This window comes from Rhinopithecus bieti, unplaced genomic scaffold (assembly GCF_001698545.2).
Source record: "Rhinopithecus bieti isolate Rb0 unplaced genomic scaffold, ASM169854v2 scaffold_3948, whole genome shotgun sequence".
Taxonomy (NCBI): Eukaryota; Metazoa; Chordata; class Mammalia; order Primates; family Cercopithecidae; genus Rhinopithecus; species Rhinopithecus bieti.
The window spans coordinates 1,549,406-1,574,643 of record NW_016804646.1 but is presented as its reverse complement, the minus strand read 5'-3'; the positions used below and the strand labels follow the sequence as shown (position 1 = coordinate 1,574,643).

The 25,238-nt window shown below is 37.0% G+C and overlaps 1 protein-coding gene across 7 annotated transcripts in view; it reads right to left on the bottom strand.

Annotated features, from left to right (window-relative positions):
- Positions 1-25,238, bottom strand: part of PDE10A (phosphodiesterase 10A) — a 702,663-nt gene that overhangs the window by 30,145 nt on the left and 647,280 nt on the right. For all 7 annotated transcript variants that reach the window (XM_017869545.1, XM_017869546.1, XM_017869550.1 and 4 more), the window contains 2 exons: positions 23,218-23,373; positions 14,354-14,526 (listed from right to left, as the gene is read on the bottom strand). In XM_017869545.1, the coding sequence (XP_017725034.1) occupies positions 14,354-14,526; positions 23,218-23,373 (329 nt within the window). The remainder of the gene's footprint in view (positions 1-14,353; positions 14,527-23,217; positions 23,374-25,238) is intronic.

The window sequence follows — 25,238 nt, the reverse complement described above, 5'->3', positions numbered from 1 at the left end:
CAGAATGTGACGTTATATAGAAATAGTGTTCTTACAGACATAATTCATTAAGATGAGGAAATATTGGAAAAGTGTGGGCCCTTAATGCAATATGATTGGTGTCCTTATAGGAAGAGGAAAGTGATACAAAGAAGGAAGGATGCCAGGTGAATACACAGAGACACACAGGGATCTCACCACTGGCATGTGATGATGGAGGCAGAGATTGGAGTGATACACTCACAGACTACAAATGCCTACAGTTGCCAGCATCTGTTAAAAGCTAAGAGAAAAGCATTGAACTTACGGTCCTTCTGAACCCTCCAGAAGCAACCAACGTTGCTGGTACCTTGATTTCAGACTTCTGGCCTTAAGAATTGTGAGAAAATAAATTTCTGTTGTTTTAAGTCATCTGGTTTATGGTATATTTTGTTACAGCAGTCCTAGAATATGAATACAATAATAAATGTATCAAAGAAGAAATTAAAAGGGAAATGTGAAAATCCTTTGAGATGTATGAAAATAAAGACACAATATATCAAAGCTCATGGGATGCAGTTAAACAGTACTTAGAGGAAAATTTAGAGCTATGAATGTCTATATTAAGAAAGAAGAAATAATTCAAATGAATAACCTAATCTGCCTTAAAACACTAGAAAAGGAGGAGCTAACTAAAACTAAAGCAAACAGAAGGAAGCAAATAAAAATTACAAAAGAAATAAATGCAATTTGGACAAGAAAAACATTAGAAAAAAATCAATGATACCAAAAGCTGGTTATTTGAAAAGATCAACAAAACTGGTAAACTTTTAAGCTAGACTGACCAAGAAAAGACAGAGAGGGAGAGGGAGAAAAAGAAAGAAGATTCAACTTAATAAAGAACAGAAATGAAAAAGGGAACTTTACTACCAATCTTACAGAAATAAAAAGGAACATAAAGAACTACAATGAACAACTGTATGCCAATAAAGTAGACAACTTAGTTGAAAATGGACAAATTTCTAGAAAGATATGAGTGACGAAATATAACATAAGAAGAAATAGTCAATGTGAATAGATGTATAACAAGTAAAAAGACTGAATTAGTAGTCAAAGGGAAAAATAATAACCACAAAGAAACATCTATACCCACATGACTTCACTGGTAAATTCTATCAAACATTTGAAGATGAATTAATAGAAATTCTTCATAAACTCTTCCAAAAAATAGTAGAGGAGGGAATACTTACCAGCTAATTCCATGAGGCCAGTGTTACTCTGACACCAAAATAAGACAAATACCACAAAAAAAGAAAAGTATAGAGCAGTACAATTTATGAATACAGGCACTAATGTCCTCAACAAAATACTATCAAGCCAAATCCAGCAATATATAGAACAACTATACACCATTATTACTTGATATCTATTACAGGAATGCAAGGTTGGTTTAACATCTAAATATCAATTAATCTAATGCACCTTAATAATAGAATAAATAACAAAAACTGCTTGATAATCTCAATAGATGCAGATAAAGCATATGACAAAATCCCACGAAAATTAGAAGGAAACTTCCTCAACCTGATAAAGCTCATCTATAAAATACCCATATCTAATATAATACTTAATGTTGAAAGACTAGATGCTTTCCCCCTAAACTCAGAAACAAGAAAAGGATGTCTTCTCTTGTCACTGATATTCAGCATAAGCCAAACCAATGATTAAATAAAAAGAAAGAAATGGGCAAGTCGCCATGGCTCACGTCTGTAATCCTAGCACTTTGGGAGGCCAAGGAAGGTGGATCATTAGATCAGGAGTTCAAGACCAGCCTGGTCAAGATGGTGAAACCCCATCTCTACTAAAAATACAAAAATTAGCCAGGCGTGGTGGCAGGTGCCTGTAATCCCAGCTACTCGGGAAGCTGAGGCAGGAGAATCGCTTGAACCCAGGGGAAGGAGGGGACAGTGAGCCAAGATCGTGCCACTGCACTCCAAGCCTAGGTGACTGAGTGAGACTCTGTCTCCAAAAAAAAAAAAAAACAAAAAAAAAAAAAAAAAAAAAAAAAAAAACAGAAAAGAAAAGAAAGAAATGACAGATTCCAAATACAATTGATTGTACAACTATCTCTATTTGAAGACCAAATGCCCTTGTGTGCATATGGAGAAACCTAAGCAATCCGCCAAAAAATTATTAGAAGAAATTAGTTAATTAAGGTGTCAAGATATACAATCGGTAGTACAAAATCAATTATTTCTAGATACTTACAATAAACAATGTGGAAATAAAATTAACAAAATTTCATTTACAATATTNAAGGAAGGTGGATCATTAGATCAGGAGTTCAAGACCAGCCTGGTCAAGATGGTGAAACCCCATCTCTACTAAAAATACAAAAATTAGCCAGGCGTGGTGGCAGGTGCCTGTAATCCCAGCTACTCGGGAAGCTGAGGCAGGAGAATCGCTTGAACCCAGGGGAAGGAGGGGACAGTGAGCCAAGATCGTGCCACTGCACTCCAAGCCTAGGTGACTGAGTGAGACTCTGTCTCCAAAAAAAAAAAAAAAAAAAACAGAAAAGAAAAGAAAGAAATGACAGATTCCAAATACAATTGATTGTACAACTATCTCTATTTGAAGACCAAATGCCCTTGTGTGCATATGGAGAAACCTAAGCAATCCGCCAAAAAATTATTAGAAGAAATTAGTTAATTAAGGTGTCAAGATATACAATCGGTAGTACAAAAATCAATTATTTCTAGATACTTACAATAAACAATGTGGAAATAAAATTAACAAAATTTCATTTACAATATTATCAAAACAATAAAATCCTTAGTAATAAATTTAACAACAGAAGTACAAAATGTGGGCCTGAAAACTAGAAAACATTGTTGAAAAATACTAAAGAACAATAATTAAATGGAAAAGCATCCCATATTCACAGACTTCATGTTGTGAAGATGGCAATACTTCCAAAATTGATTTACAGATTCAACATTATCTGCATCAGAATCCTAGCTAGCTTGTCTGTAGAAATTGACAAGGTGATTCTAAAATTCACATGGAATTGCTAGAGACCCAGAATAGTGAAAACAATATCGGAAAAGAAGAGAGGAAGGAGGGATCAGAAACAGAAAAGCACTTACTGTTATTCTAGATATTTGTAACTCTAGATAATACGAGTTGCTACAGACTGAATGTTTCTTTCCCCTAAAATTAATACGTCAAATCCTAATGCCCAACATGTTAGTATTTGGAGGTGGGACTTTTGGAAAGTGATGATGTCATGAGGGTAGAGCCCCCATGAATGGTATTAATTCCTACATAAAAGGAACCTCAGAGAGCTCCCTCCCTTCTCCCATCAGGTGAGGTGGCAGCTATAAGATGGCCCTCTAGGAACCCGAAAACAGGCCCTCCCTCAAACTGAGACACTCAAACTGCCAGTAGCTTGATTCTGGAACACTCATACCCCAGAAATGTGAGAAGTAACCATTTATAAGTTACCCAGTCTACGGTATTTTGTTATAATAGCCCGAAGGGACTAAGGCACAAATATAATCTATAAAGAAAGAACACATTGATTTCTATGCCTGGTGTAGGGAAATTTGATTGGAAAAGGGTAAAGTGGTGGCAGAGATTTTTATACCTTTACCATGACTCTGGTAATAGTTGCATTTGTCAAAACTTAAAATTAGTGTAATTACACCTCAACAAAGTTACTTTAACAATCTTCTTTTGTGTCTTGGCCAGAAAGAAAATATTGATCAACTATAAAATTGTAATTTAATAGTTATATTCTGTTTACAACAATACAAAGAAGTCTATAGGAATAAAAAAAAAAAAACAAAAACAAGCAAATATCCAAAGTATTTAGAAATTAGAAAATTACTTTGAAATAACCTCTACATCAACAAGAAAACAAAAGCAGAAATAAATAATCTAAAACTAAGGAAAATACTTCATCAAAACTTGCAAGTTATAGTTCAGTCAACACCCAGATTATAATACACATAATATGATTGTTTCATTACTATTCGATCAGAGAAACAAGGAAAAAACCCAAAAGTATAATGAGAGCATAAAAATAAATCTAAAATTCATGAAAGGACAGTAAATAAATGAAAATTTTATAAAAGTTAGTTTTATTAAAAGGAGTAATTAAAATTCCCATGCAAGTCAGATTATGTAAGAAAGGAAGAAATAAAATATAGAACACTAAAATTAGATATAAATACAAATTTAGTAATGTCAATTAAATTTTAAGTGAAAATAACCTGTGCATATATTTTTATGAAGTTTTAAATCTCAAGGCAAAAGGTAATTTTGTAGTATAATACATTGCCCAAGAGATGGAATAAAGTGGCAAAAACAAAACAAATCCCCAAACCATAAAAGACACTGAAAGTTTGTTAAAGATTTTTCATTTAAAAAGGTGACAGGCTGGAAACGATGGCTCATGCCTGTAATGCCAGAACATTGGGAGGCTGGGGTGGGAGGATCACTTGAGCCCTGGAGTTCAAGACCAGCACTGGCAACACAGCAAGACTCTGTCTCTACAAATAATAAAACAATGTAGCCAGACATGATGGTGTTTGCCTATGGTCCCAGCTATTCAAGTACTTGAAAGACTGAGGTAGGAGGACCACTTGAGCCTGGGAGGTCGAGGCTGCAGTGAGCTGTGGTTGTGCCACTGTACTCCAGCCTCAAGGACAGAGCAAAACCTAGTCTCAAAAAAATAAATTAAATTAAATTTAAATTTAAAAGGTGACTAGATAGTTTCACAAATGAATACTTCCCCAAATGGTTAAATGAACCTTCCCAAAATGGTTAACATCAGTTATTTAAAGTTTTCCAGATCAGAGAGAAAGATCAATAGTTTATAGCAAATTATAGCATACAAAAAAGACAACTATATATCAAAATTAATAGATTACATGCAAATATGCTAAAAAAGAAAAGCTTTATTTCCTTAGCATATTAAAGAACTAATTCCATGGAAAAGTAGAGTTCAAGAAATTAAGGAGTGGCACAAAATTAGAAAATTTAAAAACGTATTCATCAAATAAGAAATCAGTAACACCAAGAAATTAGAGGAAAACCTATCCATGGAACATGGATACCGATAAACCTTATACATGATAAACATGATTTATCAAGATACATCAAATACTACCTTAAAAATTAAAACTCTAAACTCATGTCTATTAAAGTCATGCACATATTAATGTGCTTGCTTTCTTCACAATAATCTAATGTTGTGTTGTAAATTCTAGCTATGCAGTCAGACCAGAAAGCAAAATACATACAAACATCAGAAAAGTAGAACAAATTTTATTCATTTGTAGATGACATTACTATATGCCTTAAAAAGCCAAGAGAAAAAAAAAAAAAAAAAAGCCAAGAGACTAAAATAAAACTTTTCAGCTGATAAAGAGTATATAATGAAATGGCTAGATACTAAACAAAGTTTTAAGATTCTGGTAATAATAGAACAATAACAATAAACCCTAGATAGAACTAAAAACAAATCTTGAAGATGCTGTCTACTACCTAAAAACTGGCATAAGTGGGAGAAGATTTAAAGATTTAAATTAGATTTAAAACTAATTTAAATATTTAAGTGGGAGAAGATTTAAACATTGTAAGTGGGAGAAGATTTAAACGTTGTAAGGCAAGACCACGCTGGGTGAGATCCTTATTTAGACAGCTTTTCTTCTAAGGGCATACCATAAATACAGCCCAAAAGAAAGTCAGGGCCCAGTGAGAAGGGAGAGACCGGGCATGTCAGAACACACACAAGGTGAGGAGGGAAATCCTAGAAAGCCGAGAGAACCACAGAAGTGGAAGTCCCCAAATTTGAATTCATACTCCTTTCAAATCCTTGACAGAGGGCAACAAGGCCAAAACAAAAACACAACCACCCAACTAAAGCTTAAAGGAACATACTCATATATTTAGGATGATCCATGAGAAATGTAACTGGCCACTAGGATAAAAGTTAATTACCTTCAGAGAAAGACAAGAGCATCCAGAAAGATAACGGAGCTTGTTATCCATAATGTAGCATACAAATATAAAAAACAATTACTAGCCATGTAAAGAAACTGAAAAATGTATTACACGGTCTAGAGTAAAATCAGTCAACAAGACAAAACTCATAGAAAACCCAGATAGTGAATATTCAGACAACGATTTCTAAATAATGTACAGATACACTAAAGAATCTTCAGGAAAATATATATTTACAAAAGATAGGTGAAGAGATAGGGAATTTCAGGAGAAACATAGCAGCTATAAAAATGAACCAAAAGGAAATCCTAGAACTTGAAAATATTATATATATATATATGCATATATATGCATATGTGTGTGGGTGTGTGTGCACGCACGTGCACATCTGTGTGTATTTTTAAAAAATCACTACATGAGGTCAACTACAGATTGGACAGAATATTAGGGAAAAAAACAATGAGATTAGACAGATCACAACAAATTACACAAACCATTACCAGTGAAAAACCATACAGAGCCTTAATAACCTGTAACACAGTATAAAGGGGTCTAATGGAAGAGACTCTGACACTTCTGTTAGACCACTGGGGCAGAAAAAATATCTGAAGAAATATAATGCTTGAAACTTCTCCAAACTTCACTGAAATCAGCAGCCCACAGACCCAGAAACCTCAGAGGACACCAAAAAGAATGACTGTGAAAGCAGTCGGGGTAAAAGATCACAGTATACACAGGGCAGCAACAACTGCTGACTTCTCCGGAAAAAAAAAAAAAAAAAAAAAAAACAGGCGGAGGCTAGAAGACCATTTACTGACTTTCGTGAATGCTGAAAAAATAATCTGTCTACTAAGAAATTCCTAAGTCCATGAAAATATCTTTAAAAAGTGAAGCCACAAATAAAGCATTCTTACATTAAAAAAAAAAAAAAAAATTACGCACACCTCAAACAACCTGCGCTGCCAACTACACTGAGAGATGTCAGAGGAAGTTCTTTGGGCTCCAATGAAATGACAGAAGTTGGAAATTTGGACCTACATTGAATGAATTAAAAAGCAGAGAAATGGTATAACATTGATAATATAAAAATATTTTCTCCTAGTAGGGGCACAGTGGCCCACGCCCGTAATCCCAGCACTTTGGGGAGGCCGAGGCAGGCGGATCACGAGTTCAGGAGATCGAGACCCATCCTGGCTAACACGTGAAACCCCATCTCTACTAAAAATACAAAGAAAAAGCCGGGCGTGGTGGCGTGTGACTATTAGTCCCAGCTACTCAGGAGGTGAGGCAGGAGAACGGTGTGAACCCGGGAGGCGGAGCCTTGCAGTGAGCTGAGCGTGCCACTGCACTCCAGCCTGGGCGATTAGCAAGAACTCTTGTCTCAAAAAAAAAAAAAAAAAAAACTATTTTTCCTAAATTCTTTTCTTGTTTTTTTGAGATGAAGTCTTGCTCTGTTGCCCAGACTGGAGAGCAGTGGCACGATCTTGGCTCACTGCTACCTCTACCTCCCAGGTTCAAGCAATTTTCCTGCCTCAGCCTCCTGAGTAGCTGGGATAACAGGCATGCACCACCATACCTGGCTAACTTTTGTATTTTATTAGAGATGGTGTTTCATCATGTTGGTAAGGCTGGTCTTGAACTTCTGGCCTCAAGTGATCAGCCTGGCTTGGCATCCCAAAGTGCTGGGATTGCAGGTGTGAGCCACCATGCCTAGCCCATTTCTTTTAAATACTGGCACCCTAGGTGGGGTGTATAACATATGTAGCAATAATATCTACATATACAACAATAGCAGAAAAGACAAAAAGAGGTATAAATTGAATTATTTTAAGTTTTTTACATTGAATAAAATTGAAATAATATTAATTCAAAGCAGACTAATAAAAATGCATACTGTAAACTCAAGAACAACCACGTGAAAATTTAAAAAGGGCATAACAAGAAAAACCAAAAGCAAATATAGAATGAAATATCACTCCAACACAAATAGCTCCAAATAGAAAATGGATAATTAGACAACTTATAAATGCAAACAGACTAAACAGTACATTAAAAAGCAGCGATTGCAAGTCTCAACTATTGCTGTTAACAAGGCACACTTTCAAGGCAAAGACAGATGTTGAGACAGTAAAGAATTATGAAAGAATATGATATGTCAACAGTAAACATGAGAAAGCTTGTGTGGCTATTTTAGACACAGAAAATTTTAAGAAGTATCAGCAGAAAAAAAGAATTTATTTCATACTGATGAGAGGGTAAATTACTGAGAAGCCATAATAAATCTAAATGTGTAAGCACCAAATAAGTTTCAAAACATATGAAGCAAAAATAACGTATCTATGTAATTCATAATTTTAAATATATTGGAAACTGTATTTCCAGTTAGAAATCAGAAAAATTACATTCACAAGTGAAGAAATCTGTAAAATAATCCATATAATTTTATCAAGAAAGCTATAGGAAGGATGTAAACAAACTGTACAATTTTATTCATGACTACAGAATCATGCCATGTTCTTAGCAGAGACAACACACTTTCATTTTAAAGTGCATAAGTGTCATAAAACTGCAATTAAAATGTTAATGTAGATATTTCTGACTGAAAATAAAGTCTGAAGGAGTATATTCTTTTATTTTAAATATTAATGTTGAAAAAAGCAAAGGGTCATAAGGTCTATAATTTACGTTGAAATGGCACACTCCCCATTCCCCAAAAAGAAGCAAAGAAAACATGGTAAACTGTTGCCAATTCTTGAATCTAGGTATGACTGTACATTTGATTATTTCTACTTTAATGTAAGTTTGAAATTTTTCTTAAAACATTTTTTACAGCCAGGCGCAGTGGCTCAAGCCTGTAATCCCAACACTTTGGGAGGCTGAGACGGGTGGATCACGAGGTCAGGAGATCAAGACCATCCTGGCCAACATGGTGAAACCCCGTCTCTACTAAAAAAAAAAAGTACAAAAAACTAGCCGGGCGAGGTGGTGGGCGCCTGTAGTCCCAGCTACTTGGGAGGCTGAGGCAGGAGAATGGCGTAAACCCGGGAGGCGGAGCTTGCAGTGAGCTGAGATCCGGCCACTGCACTCCAGCCTGGGCGACAGAGCAAGACTCTGTCTCAGACAAACAAACAAACAAACAAACAAACAAACAAAAACATTTTTTACAAAGTGACAATTTCCATGAATTGAAAGTAAAGATTATTTGAGCAGGTATGTATGATACATCTCAACATATTTATAGAATCAAAGCTGTATGACTGTAGTGGAGGATTAGATAATTAGTAATAAATGGTTTACAGGGTCTAAAGAATTATCCAAGTTTATGAGAAAATGTAATAAATTCAATTCAGAAAAAAACTGTTTATTCATTAATGGTATCAATTCATTCCATCAGAAATAAAGTTATGTTCATAAAATATCATCTCTAGAAGAATTAAGATCTAAATATAAAATTAAATCTATAAAATACGTAAAGAAAATTTTAATTATTTGTTACTATGAGACTTGATTTCTTTAAAAGATCAAAAATTTGTCCTCCTGAAACTAAATTTGTTTTTAAAAGAAAATCTGAACACGTTTTTTGAAAATCACATAAAGAAATATCTGTAATATATAACAGAAAATTTTAATATCCTTAACAAAATATACAAAACTGATACATAAAAAATAAACAATTCAACAAAAATTAAGCAAAATTTATGAATAAATACACAGAAGTAAGAATAGTAAGTAATAAACTTAAAAACATCTTCATCATAGTGAGTGGTCAGAGAATGGCATATTTACTGAGAAGAGGTTTTCACCTTTATCTTAAGGCGTGTGAATTTCTACAGCCTTTTCTGAGAATTTAATATATGTATAAATTGATGGCAATATATGTTCCAGGCATACATTGTTTTATTACATTTTGCCTGACTGTGCTTCACAAATACGGCGTTTTGGTTTTTTTTTTTTTTTTTTTAAATTGGAAAGTTTTGTGGCAACCTTGTGTACAGCAGTTATCAGCGCCATTTTTCCAACAGCAAGTACTTACTTTGATTCTGTGTTACATTTTGGTAATTTTTCAAAATATTTCAAATATTCCATTACTTTATTGTATCAGTCATGGTGATCTATGATCAGTGATCTTTGATGTTCCCATTGCAATTATTTGTGGGTGCCATGAATCACACCCACATACAATGGTGAACTTAATTGATAAATGTTGCGTGTACTCAGACTGCTCCACCAACTGGCTGCTCCCCCAACTCCCTCCCTGTCCCTGAACATCCTTGTTCCCTAAAAGCCATGATATTGAAATTAGGCCAATTAATAACTCTACAATGACCTCTAACTGTTCAAGTGAAAAAAAGTCATATGTCTTTCACTTTAAATCAAAAGCTGGAAGTGACTAAACTTAGGAAGGCATATCTAAAGCTGAGATAGGCTGAAAGCAAGGACTCCTGGGCCAAACAGCCAAGTTGTGAATGCAAAGAAAAAATTCTTCACGGAAATTAAAAGTGCTACTCCAGTGAACACACGAGCACTTAAGTGTTCTTGATGATATGAAGAAAGTTTTAGTAACGTGGATAGAAGATCAAACATTCCCTTAAGCCAAAAGCTAATCCAAAGCAAGGTCTTAACTCTGTCTAATTCTATGACGCCTGAGAGATGTGAAAAGGCTGCAGAAGGAAATCCTGAAAGTAGCAGAGATCAGTTTGAGAGGTTTAAAGCAAGGTAAAAAGTGCAAACTGAAGCAGCAAATGCTGATGTAAAAGTTGCAGCAGGTTATTCAGAAGATCTAGCTAAGATAATGGATGAAGGTGGCTCAACCAAATAACGGATTTTCAGTATAGACAAAACATCTATTAGAGACATCTAGGACTTTGATACCTAGAGAGAAGAAGTCAATGTCTAGCTCCAAAGCTTCAAAGGATGAGCTGACTCCTGTCAGGGGCTAATGTAGTTGGTGATATTAGGGTAAAGCCAATGATCATTTACCATTTCAAAAATTCTAGGGTCCTTAAGAATTACGCTAAGTGGATTCTGTCTGTGCTCTATAAATGGAAAACAAAGCCTCAATGACAGCACGTGTTCAGAGCACGATATACTGAATATTTTAAGCCTACTATCAAAACCTACTGCTCAGAAAGAAAGGTTAGTTTCAAAATGTTACTGCTCACTGAAAATGAACCAAGTCACTCAAGAGCTCTGATGGACGTGCACAAGATTAATGTGTTTCCAAGCCTGTTCATACAACATCTATTCTGTAGCTAATGGATCAAGGTGTAATTTTGTCTTTCAAGTCCTATTATCTAAGAAATACGTCTTGCAAGAATATAGCTGTTATAGATAGTGATTCCTCTAATGAATGTGGGAAAGGTGAATTGAAAACCTTTTGGAAAAGATTCACCATTCTAGATGCCATTGAGAGCATTCATGATTCATAGGAGGTAGGCAAAGCTTCAAGACTTCAGTGGAGGAAGAAACTGCAGATGTGGTAGGTAGAAACTAGTGGAGCCCAAAAATGATGACTGATGCAATCATCATCAAACTTGAATGGATGAGGTGCTTCTTATGGATGAGCCAGGAAAGTTTCTTGAGATGAAATCTACTTCTGGTGAACATGCTGTGAACATTGTTGAATTGACAGCAAAGGATTTAGAATATTCCATAAACTTGGTTGACAAAGCAGGGGCAGGGTTTGAGAAGACTGACTCTAATGTTGAAGGAAGTTCTACTCCAGGTGAAATGCCATCAAACAGCATCATAAGCTGCAGAGAATTTTTCTGTGAAAGGAAGAGTCCATTGATGTGACAAACTTCACTCATGTCATATTTTAGGAAACTGCCACCTCCAAGTTGGGCACAGTGGCTCTTGCCTGTAATCCCAGTTACTCAGGAGGCTGAGGTGGGAGGACTGCTTGAGGCCAGGAGTTTGATACCAGCCTGGGCAACACAGCACTACCCTATCTCTAAAATAAGAAATGAAAAATATTAGCTGTGCATGGTGGTGTGTGTCTGTAGTCCCAGCTACTCAGGAGGCTGAGATGGGAGGATCCCTGGTGCCCAGGAGTTTGAGGCTGCAGTGAGCTATGATCATGCCACTTCACATTGACAGGCTGAACAAGACCCCATCTTTAAAAAAGAAGAAAATAAATTGCCACATGCATCCCTACTGTCCTATGATTTACAACCACCCCAGGTCAGAACCCACCAATTTTAGGCAAGACCCTCCACCAGTAAAAGATTATGATTTGCTGAAGTCTTAGATGATCATTAGCATTTTTAAGCAATAAAGCATTTTTAAATTAAGGTATGCATTTTTTAGGCATAATGTTATTGCATACTTAGTAGACTATGTGGTATAAATACAACTTTTACATGCGCTGGGAAACCAAAAAATTTGTGTGACTTGCTTTATTATGAAATTTATTTTACAATACATCTGAGTTATGTCTTAACATACTGTATGCACACATGCACACACACACACCCCTACCTTTGAAAATCACAGAAAATGCATAAGGTGACATTACATCAAATAGATAGTTGATACTGGAATGCAGAAAAATAGAATATTACTCTTTTTTTAGACCTCTACATTATTTGAATTATTAAAACAAACATGCATTGCCTTTCAATGCGTGTTTCAATACATGTTTGTTTTAATTGCTTTTCAAGTTATGTGTCAAAAATTATTTAAACATGTACCACTAACACATATGTACATGAGTGCCAAAAGTGATGGTATTTTCAAGTAAATATTTAAATTTCCTATTTTATAATAATTATTGTAATCATTCTGCTGAAAAGATTATATTCAAGAAACTAGATACTAGTTACATGATTCTTATTTACAACTCCAAAACACAAAAAAAGAAAGTGCATGGATTTCAGGAAACCAAGGGATATTTCATGAAGGCTCTATTTCCCTGATCTTCTGATTGTCATAAAAAAATACTGAACAAACACCTGTTTCTACAGGTCTTGGAACAAGGACTACACACCACCTGTTGGAGACATAAAGACTGTAGACCACACTTCTCATCTGGGCTGAAGGAAAAGAAAGACATGCTAGAACACCCTAACTGATGTTTAGGGGCTTTTCCCTGACACCAACACTCTACATGGTCCTGGAAGAGGCCCTGGCAATGTCTTCAAACTTGTCATATGTGAAAACAAGATATCTTTGCATTGTTTTTCTTAAATAAGGTTCCCTAAATTGTATCAGTTTCAAGCTCTACAAAATCTGGATCTGTCCAGTTGGAAGGTAAGTTGAATCACAAATAACTGCTGCTTATCCAAAGGCATCAATATCATTATACAAATGGTATTTATTCTTGAAGAGGTAAACTTTATTAGATATCTACAGTCATTTGTAAAACCAACATTTTGTATTTGATGTACCTGAGTGAACAGTGAATTGTTTCTAAGAACTTTAAAACAGTTTGTCCCAAAGAACAAAATGTAGGATCAGTACTTAATGAACCACAGAGGAGATATACAGAACACCTGAAAAAAAGTATAAATCCAAATTCAGCAAGACTGGCATAGAAGCAGTAAGTAAGTGCTCACCAGCCGAGGGATAAAGATGTCCTCATTTAAGATGAAGTTGGTCAGACATGCAAACACGAAGCCACAGCAATAAAAGCTAGTGTCACCACTACAAACTGTCAAGGGGAGATGGCAGGTTAGCCAATGAACTTAGATCTACTATACAGATGGGTGAACAGGTTCATAATGAACATACCTGACCTATTTCTGAATCTACTAGGCAAGACACACCCCTCCTCAAAACAAAAGGGCATCAGACTAATTTAGCCTGATTCCATTAGGATATGTAATTTATCTAATCCTCCTTGTGGTAATTCCATGTTCACCAAATAAACTTTTTATCGCTACTTGGCTTTCTACCCCATGGGATGCCAATATTCTGACCCTTGTGACTGCCTAATACAATTACAGATCAATAAAAGGGGAGTCCAGTTTCTATACCAATCACATCAGCTTGCTTAATAGGACTGGATTCTGAAAATGGAATCCATTTTCATTTGCTCTTGAGTTTCTGAGGCCAATGGCCACACCCTGAATGGTGATCAATGCAAGAAGGGACCTCTTGGGGAAACATCAGGCCAGCCTTCCCTTTGAAAAGTGCCAATTCCTGTGTGACTAGTGTAACTTCCAATCTGTACTTTAATTATCCTCACTGGACATTGTCAGCAATCTTGTCAAACAATAAAATGTCTAAAGTAAATATAAACAAGATGTACATAAAATGAAAAACACGCAAGTTTTTTACATTCTTTCTTTCAAATATAAACTTATGCCACATTACATTTCTTAAGTATCAATTTATTCCAGATAATACTTCCTGGGCTTCTAAGCTTTTGAAAATTATTTTTTACCTATGTGATTGATTATTAAGGTTTAGCGATCCGGTCTGGTACATCTCTTCCAACTGTTTCCTGTTTCCAAAGTATAAAGCAAGGTCTGTGGCAATGATGGCTTTGCGGATGATCTCAAGCACCTGCTCGTATTCACTGGAGCTCAGAGTGGAGAAGATATTGTGCCCTTCCAACTATGGAAAAAATACAAATAAAAACCACCAATAACAAGCACAAGCTCTAATCTTACGACATTTTCTGTTATTTGAAACAATATAATCAGTCAACGACATTTGGCACACTCAAGAAAGGTTTTGGGGAAACAAAAGAATAGTTAGAAATGACTAATGAAAATTGCATTTTGGTTTCTCTTTAAGCTACAGAAACAATGAAACTACCACTTAAATAAACTATTGTAACTACAATAACATTATTTACTACCATAAAACCTCAGTGATTTAAATATATCTAGTTCTTGGCTATTTCTAATAGTTAAAAAACTTGAAAATGTGAAATATTTAAGTTAAAGACTTTTCCTCTTAAGCAAATTAAAAACTTTAGTAATTTTCGTATTATACTAGAACCTTAATGGCCTTAAAAAGGCATCTATATCCTTGTCCACTTCAGGTTGTAACATACCAAAGCATGCTTAATGGGTAGTAATATATTTCTCTGTATCCTAGAAGAAAATGTCCTATAACCTCAATAAAATGTTTATTCAAACACATTAAAAATTCTAAGAGCAAGAATACCTTTCCCCACAACACAAATCACTGAAGGTGATTCTAGAATCATCTTCTATTCTCAAGGGAGGTGGAAATGGCAGATCATCACCCTAAACAAGACCAGAACATTGGTAATCTGGATTCTATTCACTCAGAATATCCTTCGTGTATTAATCTTTTAAAAACTTTATAATAATTTCAATTCATCAATTATTTTGATATTTTCATTATTAGTCAATATAGTACTATTCTAAGTTGATTTTCAATTAATTTCACTTTTAACATACATTTATTGAGTTAAAATACCGTAAAAACTTACAATGATTGAAGTATATTTCTTTACAAAATTAGACATCTCACTAAGATACTGTCTCTTCATATTCTTAAATGAAACTGTACATGCACCATTTGTTTTCAATTATCAGAACAGCCCCATATTATTTGCTGTTAAAGTCTCAGAATTATTTGAATTACTGTATGACAAATGCAGCAAGTGGACTCAGGTCTAGTTATTTATTTTCCTGACAATAACAGTAGTAAGCCCTTACATTTGTAGAAAGTTCTACAGCTTACAAAAGCAGTTTCAAATACATGACTTCACTTTCAAATTATAAAACTTATATTAGTTCAGAGTTCCCACATGGATTATGCATGAGATGCTATGAGATGAGCCGTTTGAGCACAGGCTGGTTAGTGACTGATGGGGACAACGGGAGGGGACTCAAGCTTTGGGCTGGTGGCTGAATTCAATTATCATCCAACCTCAACTCTCTTCAATTTTGTTGTAGAAAGTTATAAGAAGGAAATATTTACTCTGATTCATGCTATGGCATCTGCTTTCCTTTGATGTGACTACAACTCAAGTGAAGCAGGTAGCCTCTGCTTCAACACTGAATGCCTGTGACCTCTGTTTCCCAATTCATGAACATGTTTCAGCATGTCTGGCTGGTGCTCATGCATGCATCTGCTTTCAGCAGGTCATGTGAAGGGAATCACAGCTGCTACAATTTATGTTTTGTATTTGTATGCTTTACTCTCTTTATCACCAATAATTATCACCCTAACTTGTTAAATTAGAGTATATAAAATATTCTAGTCTGCTGTTGACATTTAAAAATAAATATCTCTAAATTTGGCCTAGGCTCTATAAATTCTGTAGGGGGACAAAAGAGTTATAAGCTCACTGCAATTCTACACACTGAGTATGTCATCTGTCAGCTCACGTTTTTATCAGAGTCCCAAAAGTATCGACTGGCCCAAAATAAATTAAGATTTATTTTAAAGAATTTATATATTCTACTGACTACTTCAGTCATTACTTTTCAGTATTAAAGGAAACTAGGCGAAAAAGCTCCATAGAGGGCTTTTATAATGAAAAGGTCTAACTCATTTACTGTCCCCTTCAATAATTTACAAGAGTAAAGGGAATGAATGAATTATCAAAAAATAAATGTCTCCCCTTTCTTTCTTTGAGACAGAGTCTCACTCCGTCGCCAGGCTGGAGTGGATCTCTGCTCATCACAACCTCTGCTTCCCAGGTTCAAGCGATTCTCCTGCCTCAGCCTCCCGAGTAGCTGGGATTACAGGCATGCACCACCCCAGCTGGCTAAATTTTTTTTTTTTTTTTTTTTTTTTTTTGTATTTTTAGTAGAGATGGGGTTTCACTATGTTGGCCAGGATGCTCTTGATCTCCTGACCTCTTGATCCACCTGCCTCGGCCTCCCAAAGTTCTGGGATTACAGGCATGAGCCACTGATCCCGGCCATGTCTCCCTTTAAGAGAATCTAGCATTTTGCTGCTACTCAAACTAAAGAAAATATGGAAGGGAGATACAAGCAAGGAAGCATAGCAGATAAACAGTATCTTCTTTAAACCTCCAACCTCACATTTGTTAACACATAATAAATCCTTATAATGCATTATAATACTTCTATACACCAATTGATAATTTTACTATAGTTACGTAGTTTGAAGTCTATGTTAATTCAAGCTAGTTGATTCCATTTTGCATCAATCAAGCAGGAAATAGTAGACTTTTTATACCTAGGAATGTTTCTACAACTTTACGTGGGTGAACAGCACGTAATTCTTAACTCTATGGAAGCCCACAGGTAGGCTCTGGTTGTATGTCAACGCTGGGGCTGAGATCTGGTATCAGAGAATAGAAACAATGTTGAAATTGGTGCTGATGCGGAAAGATGACCCAGGGACTGCCTTGAATAGATGATGGTCAATACTCCTTCCAGCCCTTAATCATGAGGATCCTAAAGGCTCTTAGTATTCTGTCCACTGCTAGAGGATTAGGGAACCACTACTTCCGGAAAGAAAGGTCAATGATGCAACTAAATGCATCAAACATTCATGATGGCAATGCCTTTAAAATATCTATAAGACTGATTTTGAAATTTAATTACCTCGTACATCAAACCACATATTAGAAGCATTACAGTACTGCAATTAAGAGCTCAGATTTTGGAGCCAAATAATTCTAGTTTTTAATGTCATTCTGCCATTGATTAGTGATGTGACAAATAGAATACTTAACCTCTTTGATGCATATTATTCTCATCTGTAAAATGAAAATAAATAATAATACCTATCTCATTTAAATAAACTGTATTAAAATATGTACAAAATATTTAAGTTTCTGGTGCACTGTAAGTACCCAATACATGATAAAATGATTACTATTATAATAGTGATGACTGATGATGATGATGATGATAAAATCTACCAGTAAAAGTTCCACAGTCAGAGTTAAAGGAAAGAGAGATGAAGAAACAAACAAATATATGCCTAAAAATGAATTTGATAGCCAAATACCTTTTCTATTCAGAACACAGCTGTAGAAAAGGACAGATTTAAACTAGCCACTGTGTCATATATTTTAGATTACCAGTACAGGTAGTGTTGAATATAAGTACAATAATTTAAGTATAATTGTCATACACAACAGCAAATTGTACCTAGTGTAGACAAATTGGAAGAACTCTCTAGCTGAGTCACGGAAATAGTGCTGCTATAAAGAGTAGTAAGAAGCTACGGGATCCCAAAATGTTGCTATAAATAGATAATTTTCTGAAATATGACCACATTTCAAAAGCAACAGACAATTTAAGATTCGTGGAATATTAAGGAAATGTTCTTAATAATGAGAATAATCATTCCTTATTGGTCTGTTTTCTAAAATTTTGACTATTTTCAAAGTCAAAATGGGGTATTCAAAGAAGGCAAAAGAAAGAAAAAAAGTATAGTTTCAATGTTCAAAATAATCAATATCTCATGAGTAAACAGAATAAATTGATTTAATATTCCAGCAATAATGGTTCAATCACCATTACTAATTGTAAGCTAGTAAGTTTTAGGCAAGAAAACAAAGCCCACCTACGTTCTTGGATGTAACTGTCCACACAAAACAGTCTCCTCACATGAAGGCATTCTGCTTGCCTGCTTCCCCTGCTCAGCATCTCAGCTCTCTGCCCCACCGGACACAGCTACTCACTTTCCTTACATAAAGCTTCAGTTTCAGTCTCTGAGTGCTGGCTCTGCCCACTCTGTATCTTCCCCTCCCCATGCTCTACCTTCACACTTCCACTCTTGCCCATATCAACAGCCCCAGAGGTGGGCCTGTGAGTCCAGAGGTAAAGAAGGGGCAGTGACTCTCCTCATCAGCTTCTAATTCAGAAGAGGTGGGAAGCTGAACTCACAAACAGAACATTTCAATACAATGTTGAAAACAAACAAACACAAACCACTAAGACATATGCATGCTTGAGGGGCTCAGGCGCTCAAAAGGGGGCAGTGCTGTACCCCAGTGATGTGGGGATGTAGTCAAAGAATTTTACTGGATGAGGTCATGCCTGAGTTGGGGACCACAGAAAGGGTGTGGGGTAATTACACTAGAGGGAACCCGGCCAATGGCACAGAGTTAAGATACAGTCTGAAACTACAGAAGCAGAGCAGATACTGTCGTCCTGGAACAGACACTCATAAAAGACTTGTATATCAACTGAGAAAACAGGAAATTATTCCAGAGGCCCCAGACAGCCACTAATGACTTTTAAACAGGAGAAAAACATATTCAGACATACACTTGGAGGATGGATTTGAGACACAAACACTCGGGGAAACAGTGATGGATAAGGGGGAAAAGGTGGAAAAACAGACAAAATACAAGGAAGGCTGAAACTGGGATGTCAAGTAGAGACGGTGCTTGCCACTTGGGCGCTGTAGTGGTCAGAGGGGCCAGATTATCATTTACTAGAGACTCAAGTGAGTTTCCTCTCTGCTAAATGTCCACCATGACCTCTACACAGCAACGGGCCCCAAACACCACGAAAACAATCCTGATGGCCAGCATTAAGACACAATGGGAAGCTCAGGGATGCAGATTGACCTTCTCTGCAGATGCTCTTGTATTTACCCTTACTTCATGACTTAATCTCTTCCCACTGCCCACTCAACATGGGATTATCTACTGCATCCCTATCACTGCAACCAAGGTCAAGGCAAGCTGTGAGCAAATACACACTTCCTGCTTTTCTCTCTACCATGAGTAACGTGTGTGTGTATGTGCAAGTGAGTGTGTGTGTGGGGGTGGGGAGAGGGAGAGAGAGGGAGGGAGGGAGAGAGAGAGAGAGAGACAGAGCGATTGAAGGATAGCTTTTCAAATCTATTGTAATATTCTCCTTGCTTGCTGTTGTCACTGTGTTAGCTAGCAGTACTCTCCTGAATGCCCTGCTTATCCAGTAGACACCACTGGCAGCCATACTGAAAGCTGGCACTCAGGTTGGCAAAACTACAATAAGCAGCCACATACGCAACACACACCTGTGAAGATGCCTGGTGGGGAACTATTTCCGACCATCATACACAAAATTGCTTATGTTGTATCCGTCTGTGTGACCAGAGGATGGGCAGTGCCATGCTCGCAATCATCTGTGTGGCAATGCAGATCAGAGAGCAATGGGAAAAGTCTTTTGTGGATAACCAGAAGTATCACAGGTATTCATATCATGAAACTATATATTGTTCTATTTGAATGACTGGAAGTTGGAATTTTTAACTGTTACCCAAGGATAGCATCTTAATTAGTCAAGCTTGTAGGTGTCTTTTGATGAAACATAAAATCAGCAGCACTTGATGGTAACAGGATGGAGGGATGGGAAGATAAGGCTAAAGAAAGGAAAAATGGTGACTCTAAGGTCATCAGCCTGCATTCCTGGGTCAATAAGGTTGCCACCACAGAGATATAAAATACAAAAGGCAACTAAATAAGTGTAACACCGGTGAAACCCCGTCTCTACTAAAAATACAAAAACTAGCCGGGCGAGGTGGCGGGCGCCTGTAGTCCCAGCTACTCGGGAGGCTGAGGCAGAAGAATGGCATAAATCCAGGAGGCGGAGCTTGCAGTGAGCTGAGATCTGGCCACTGCACTCCAGTCCGGGGATAGAGCGAGACTCCGCCTCAAAAAAAGAAAAAAAAAAAAAAATAAGTGTAACACCAAGCACAATTTGGGCCATACGGAATACAGGGTTCAGGTGCTTGGGCAGAAGTCCTATTGAGCACTAGGCAGAATCGCATGGGTCTGAGAGTCCTCAGGATACCACTGTCAGTTAGAGTCACGGGTGTGCCAGGTGGTGGGCCAATGAGAAGAACAACGTGAGGGTTGAAGTCAGGGGACTCAGGCCTTCCTCATCCTAGACTGTGAGTTCCAGAGGACAGGGATTTGTGGTTGTTCTATTTATCACTATATCCCCAGTGCCTAAAACACGTGTTGGCAAATAGAAGGTGCTCAATAAATCTGTTATTAAATTGAATTTCAGGGACAAGTTAGATGAATCTGAAAAAAACACTCAGAGAAGTATCATGAGGATTACTGCAAAATCAGCCAAGAGTACAGAACTTTTCAGAAGAGGAAGATACTCTTTCCTGAATATTCCTGCCCATGTAGACTGGGCTGTCTGTTTATGGCTCCAATATCATTTCTCCCTGGGCCTAGCTCAAATTGAAGGGATTTGGTCAATCGAATATATAAATTTGTTTTCAAACTGGTAGTGCCTTTCATCTTAATTTGCAGCAATCCCGAGTTCTTATTCCCAGCTTCTGTTTTTGCGGTGTATCTAGTACCTTATCTTCTCTAACTAGGAGAACAAATTTGTCGTTATTATTACTTCACCAGTGACTGAAATTCCAGCTCTAGTATCTGAATCTATTCTCCCACACCTTGTTGAATGCCAACAGCTTACCTGTCTGAACTTAACTTACTGCCATGAGTTCCTGTTAGTAGTTCTCATCTTTTTTAGGAACACTGCCTTAAGTAATCTGCAATCCCTACATCTCTGAGGGTTTGACAAACTGGAGGCAAACCACCCTAAACATCCATTTTTTGATGGCGGCAACTGGGCCAAGTCTTCCTAGGGCTTAGGTGGACCTGGAGCCTCCCTATCCCACCCACCTTGATGTGACTGTTATATTACAAGGTTTATTTTTTATTCTACTCAGTGGCAATAAACTTCGCAATTCTGGCCTCCTTCAAAACTAATCCTATTGTATTTAATACAGGCTTTTTAAAGAAACTCTATACTGGCTATTGAAATTTAGCTGTGATTGAACTTGTAGCAATGTTGCGCTGTCAAATGCATGAATTCATTTAGGACATGGGATGCTAATTCAGTGACTCCTAATTATTTCTAAGTGAAGTCACCCTGATGTTGTTTCTGGCGTTTATTCATCTTAGACAAATAGTCTCCATTGATGAGTGAGGTCAAAGTAGACATCAGCTGTCATGAAGTTTTAGAGTGTTCATCGATTTACAGAAAGCATGTTTTACATATACATATACATATATGTACACATACATATATACACATGCCTTTTATCCTGCTTACATGTCTATGTATCCTTGTTTTATGCATGGACGTATCTATGTAAACATATGTCATTTAAAAAGGAAAGAGCTGGTGTCAAGCAAATGATAGGAATGACGACTACACGTTGCTTTCAGGAGTCAACTGGCCCATGAGCAAGTTCAACATCAGCTGCCTACTGGGGACGGCTTGAAAATGACTAAAATAGCTCCATATCTGAAAAACTCTTCACTTCTACCCAGCAGATAATTCGAAGAGCACCCAGAATCGAGTAAGGTGACCACTGACCTTCGTGGGACTGAGGACATGAGGCCTGGAAAGTCAGTTTTGCTGGGTTTTAGAAAGGACTGAGCATGCAGCACTACCAACCACATGGACAGTTAAGTCAAACGAGGAGGCACTAAGAGAAGCCTTTGGGAAACTGAGGGGAGAAAACAAAATCCTGGCATTGAGAGGAGGCCTGGCCTATTCAACAGAGAAAAACTGCACCAAGTGGCAAAAGCTTTTCTGCTTCGCAACTTGCCTATGGCCAGTTACTGGCAGAGTCACTGTTGGCATTTTGCTATGACATCCTCAAAACTCAAAATCCTTTCCCTTAGACTCATGATTGGAAGACGTAACAAGGATTTCTCTTCCTACTTAGAGGTGCTGACAGTGAGGGGAAAATATAGGGCCCACTATACTTAAGCTGAACACAGATTATATTGTTATAAATTGTTTGTGATAGGAATCAAATCATTATGATGTAATGGCTACCTTGGTAATGTGAGTTTGAGAAAAATCATTTAAGAAAGAAGGAGCGCATATATCCCATGTTGAAGTGGTATCCGTGATTGTCTACATCAATTACCAAGAACATCTTAAAGGTAATAAAATAAATAAACAAAACACACAATGTAAAAAAAAAGCTACAATGCACTTAAAACCTTATATTTACCTAACTTTTCAGATTTACTGCTCAATATGTTCTGGTTCAAGAATATGATAATCTATAGAATTAATTGATTTAAATTACATAAAATAAGTAATGCTTTAGGGTTACATGTACTTATTGATATAATATTTAAAAAACAAATGTGAGTGCAAAATACATGTATTCAAATTCTTTGTAAAGGATTCTTTATGCAAAAAACACTATTATTTCATAATAACTATAAATATAAGGTTCTACAATAAAATATAGCTGTTGCTTTTAAGGAAGCCATAATGATCTTCCTTTTCCACCTATGAAGTACCACTATCTCCCAGACAGCCCTTGAGACTAAGCGGGAGACAGCGTGTGGTGACTCACCTGGAGGATGGACACGGTCTGGGAGAAGTGGTGCTGTTCCATGGTGGAAGTGGAGTAGAGAGCTGCTAGAGGGTGGTCGAACTTCTGCAGGTAGGTGTTACTAAAGCCCCTGTGGTCTAGGTCATGACACAGACACGCAATCAGCAATCCTTTGCGCTTTAAAAAAAAACATGATGCAGAGATGTTCAAAACACAGAAACACACATGAGCAGACTTACCACTTACACTCATGTCACATTACTTTCTGGCATTAATATAGCACAAACATGGCACTCTGGCATAAAGAATCCTACACAAATATAGCAAATCCTTAGGAATCTTTGAAATTCTGGATAATCTAACTCATTTGTAGCCCCTTTCTTTGTTTCTCTGCTTATGAACGATAGTCAAATTATTTTTGAGTTTCTCTCTCAAAGGTGCAGGAGGTATCAACTTAAAGGTATAAAGCAAATGTTCCAAAAAATTACAGATAAAGCAAATCTGCACAAGGAAAGAAAGGCCAGTTTCAGCAAAATCTATTCGATGTTATCTAACAATACCATTGCTATTATAAACAATAAATATAACAGGTAAATCATATCGCATGTAAAAATGGCAAATATATAGAAAAAGAAGGCAGAGCAGACTAACGGAAATTAAAGAAAGTCAGGCTGAGTAAAAAATAAACTAGGCAGGCACGCCTCATAAAAAGGCCAGGTGTGAGCAGAGACCTGAAAGAGGGGAAGGAGAGAGGCAAGTGCAGTGTGGGAGAGGAGCACACAGGGCAGGGGAGCAGTGACAACATAAACTTGGAGGTGAGTGTACCCTGAGACTTGGAGGATCAGGAAGGTGGCCAGTGGGGTCAAGGGCAGGGGAGGCACTCAACATAAAAGGCTTATATTCTCAGTGATCGGGGGAACTATTAACAGAGGGTTTTTTAGCAGAGCAGTGTTATCATTTTGGTTCTATGTTTACAAGATTATTCTGGCAACTGTGTTGAAAACAGACTCCAGAAGGATGAGAGATCAGTGAGGAGGTTTCTAAAGTAATTGAGGCAAAACAGAATAGAGCTTTAGACCAGGATAACAACAATGAAAGCTTCTAAGGGGTGATTAAAGTCTGGATGCGTTTTGCAGGCAGAACCAACAGGATTTTTTGACTGTCAGAGTGTGAAAAGAAAGGAGGTGATACATGTTTTGGTCTTAGAAGCTGTAATGACTTGCATCAAACTGATATGGGAGAAGTACAGGTGGAATGGGTTTGAGGAGAGAGGTCAGGAGTTCACATGTAGACTGAGGCGAGGAGTCTACTTGACAGTCAAGAGGAGATTTGACAGGCGGAGATTTTGTTTTGACAGGTAGCAGCTACTGAAGCCTCAAGGCCTGGAGATAGGCCTTTGCTAGAGAAAGTGCCCATGTGGCATTTAAGGTCACATGATTGGCTGAGCTCACCAAGGTTGTAGTTTGAGGTCGGAGGAGGGTCAAGGTCTAAGCTCTCAAGTACTCCCAATTCTAAAACAAATCATCCAGTGGGCAATTAAATACTTGATAAAAATGGAAGGGAAGAAAGAATCAGAACTCTATAGGTTAAATCCTATTATAACCAATTTCATATGACAGTTTCTATTCTCTCCTGAAGAGATTTTGAGTGGAATTCAGGTTATGCCAAACACTGCTTGAAAAGACTGAAGTGTTTAAAGTATATGAAGAGACTCAGTGTGTTAATAACAATCACAATCAGAATTTTATTTTGAAAGACAAATTATACCTGTAAAGGGGGAACAGACTGCATGGTCTAAGTCTGAGGAAAGAGAAGGATTAAGAAAACAACAACAACAACAACAAAACAAAAACAAACAAACACAAAACCCCAAGGAAGGAACAGCTGGTGCAATAGCAGGAAAACCAAGAGTGCCGAATGTCCCCGGGTTCAAGTGAAGACACTGAGGGCTGACCCTCGGATCTCGCCAGGTGCAGGTCACTGGTGACCTGGAGCAGGGCATTTTCTGGGGTGTTAAATTCAGAAGCTTGATCAGAGTTGTT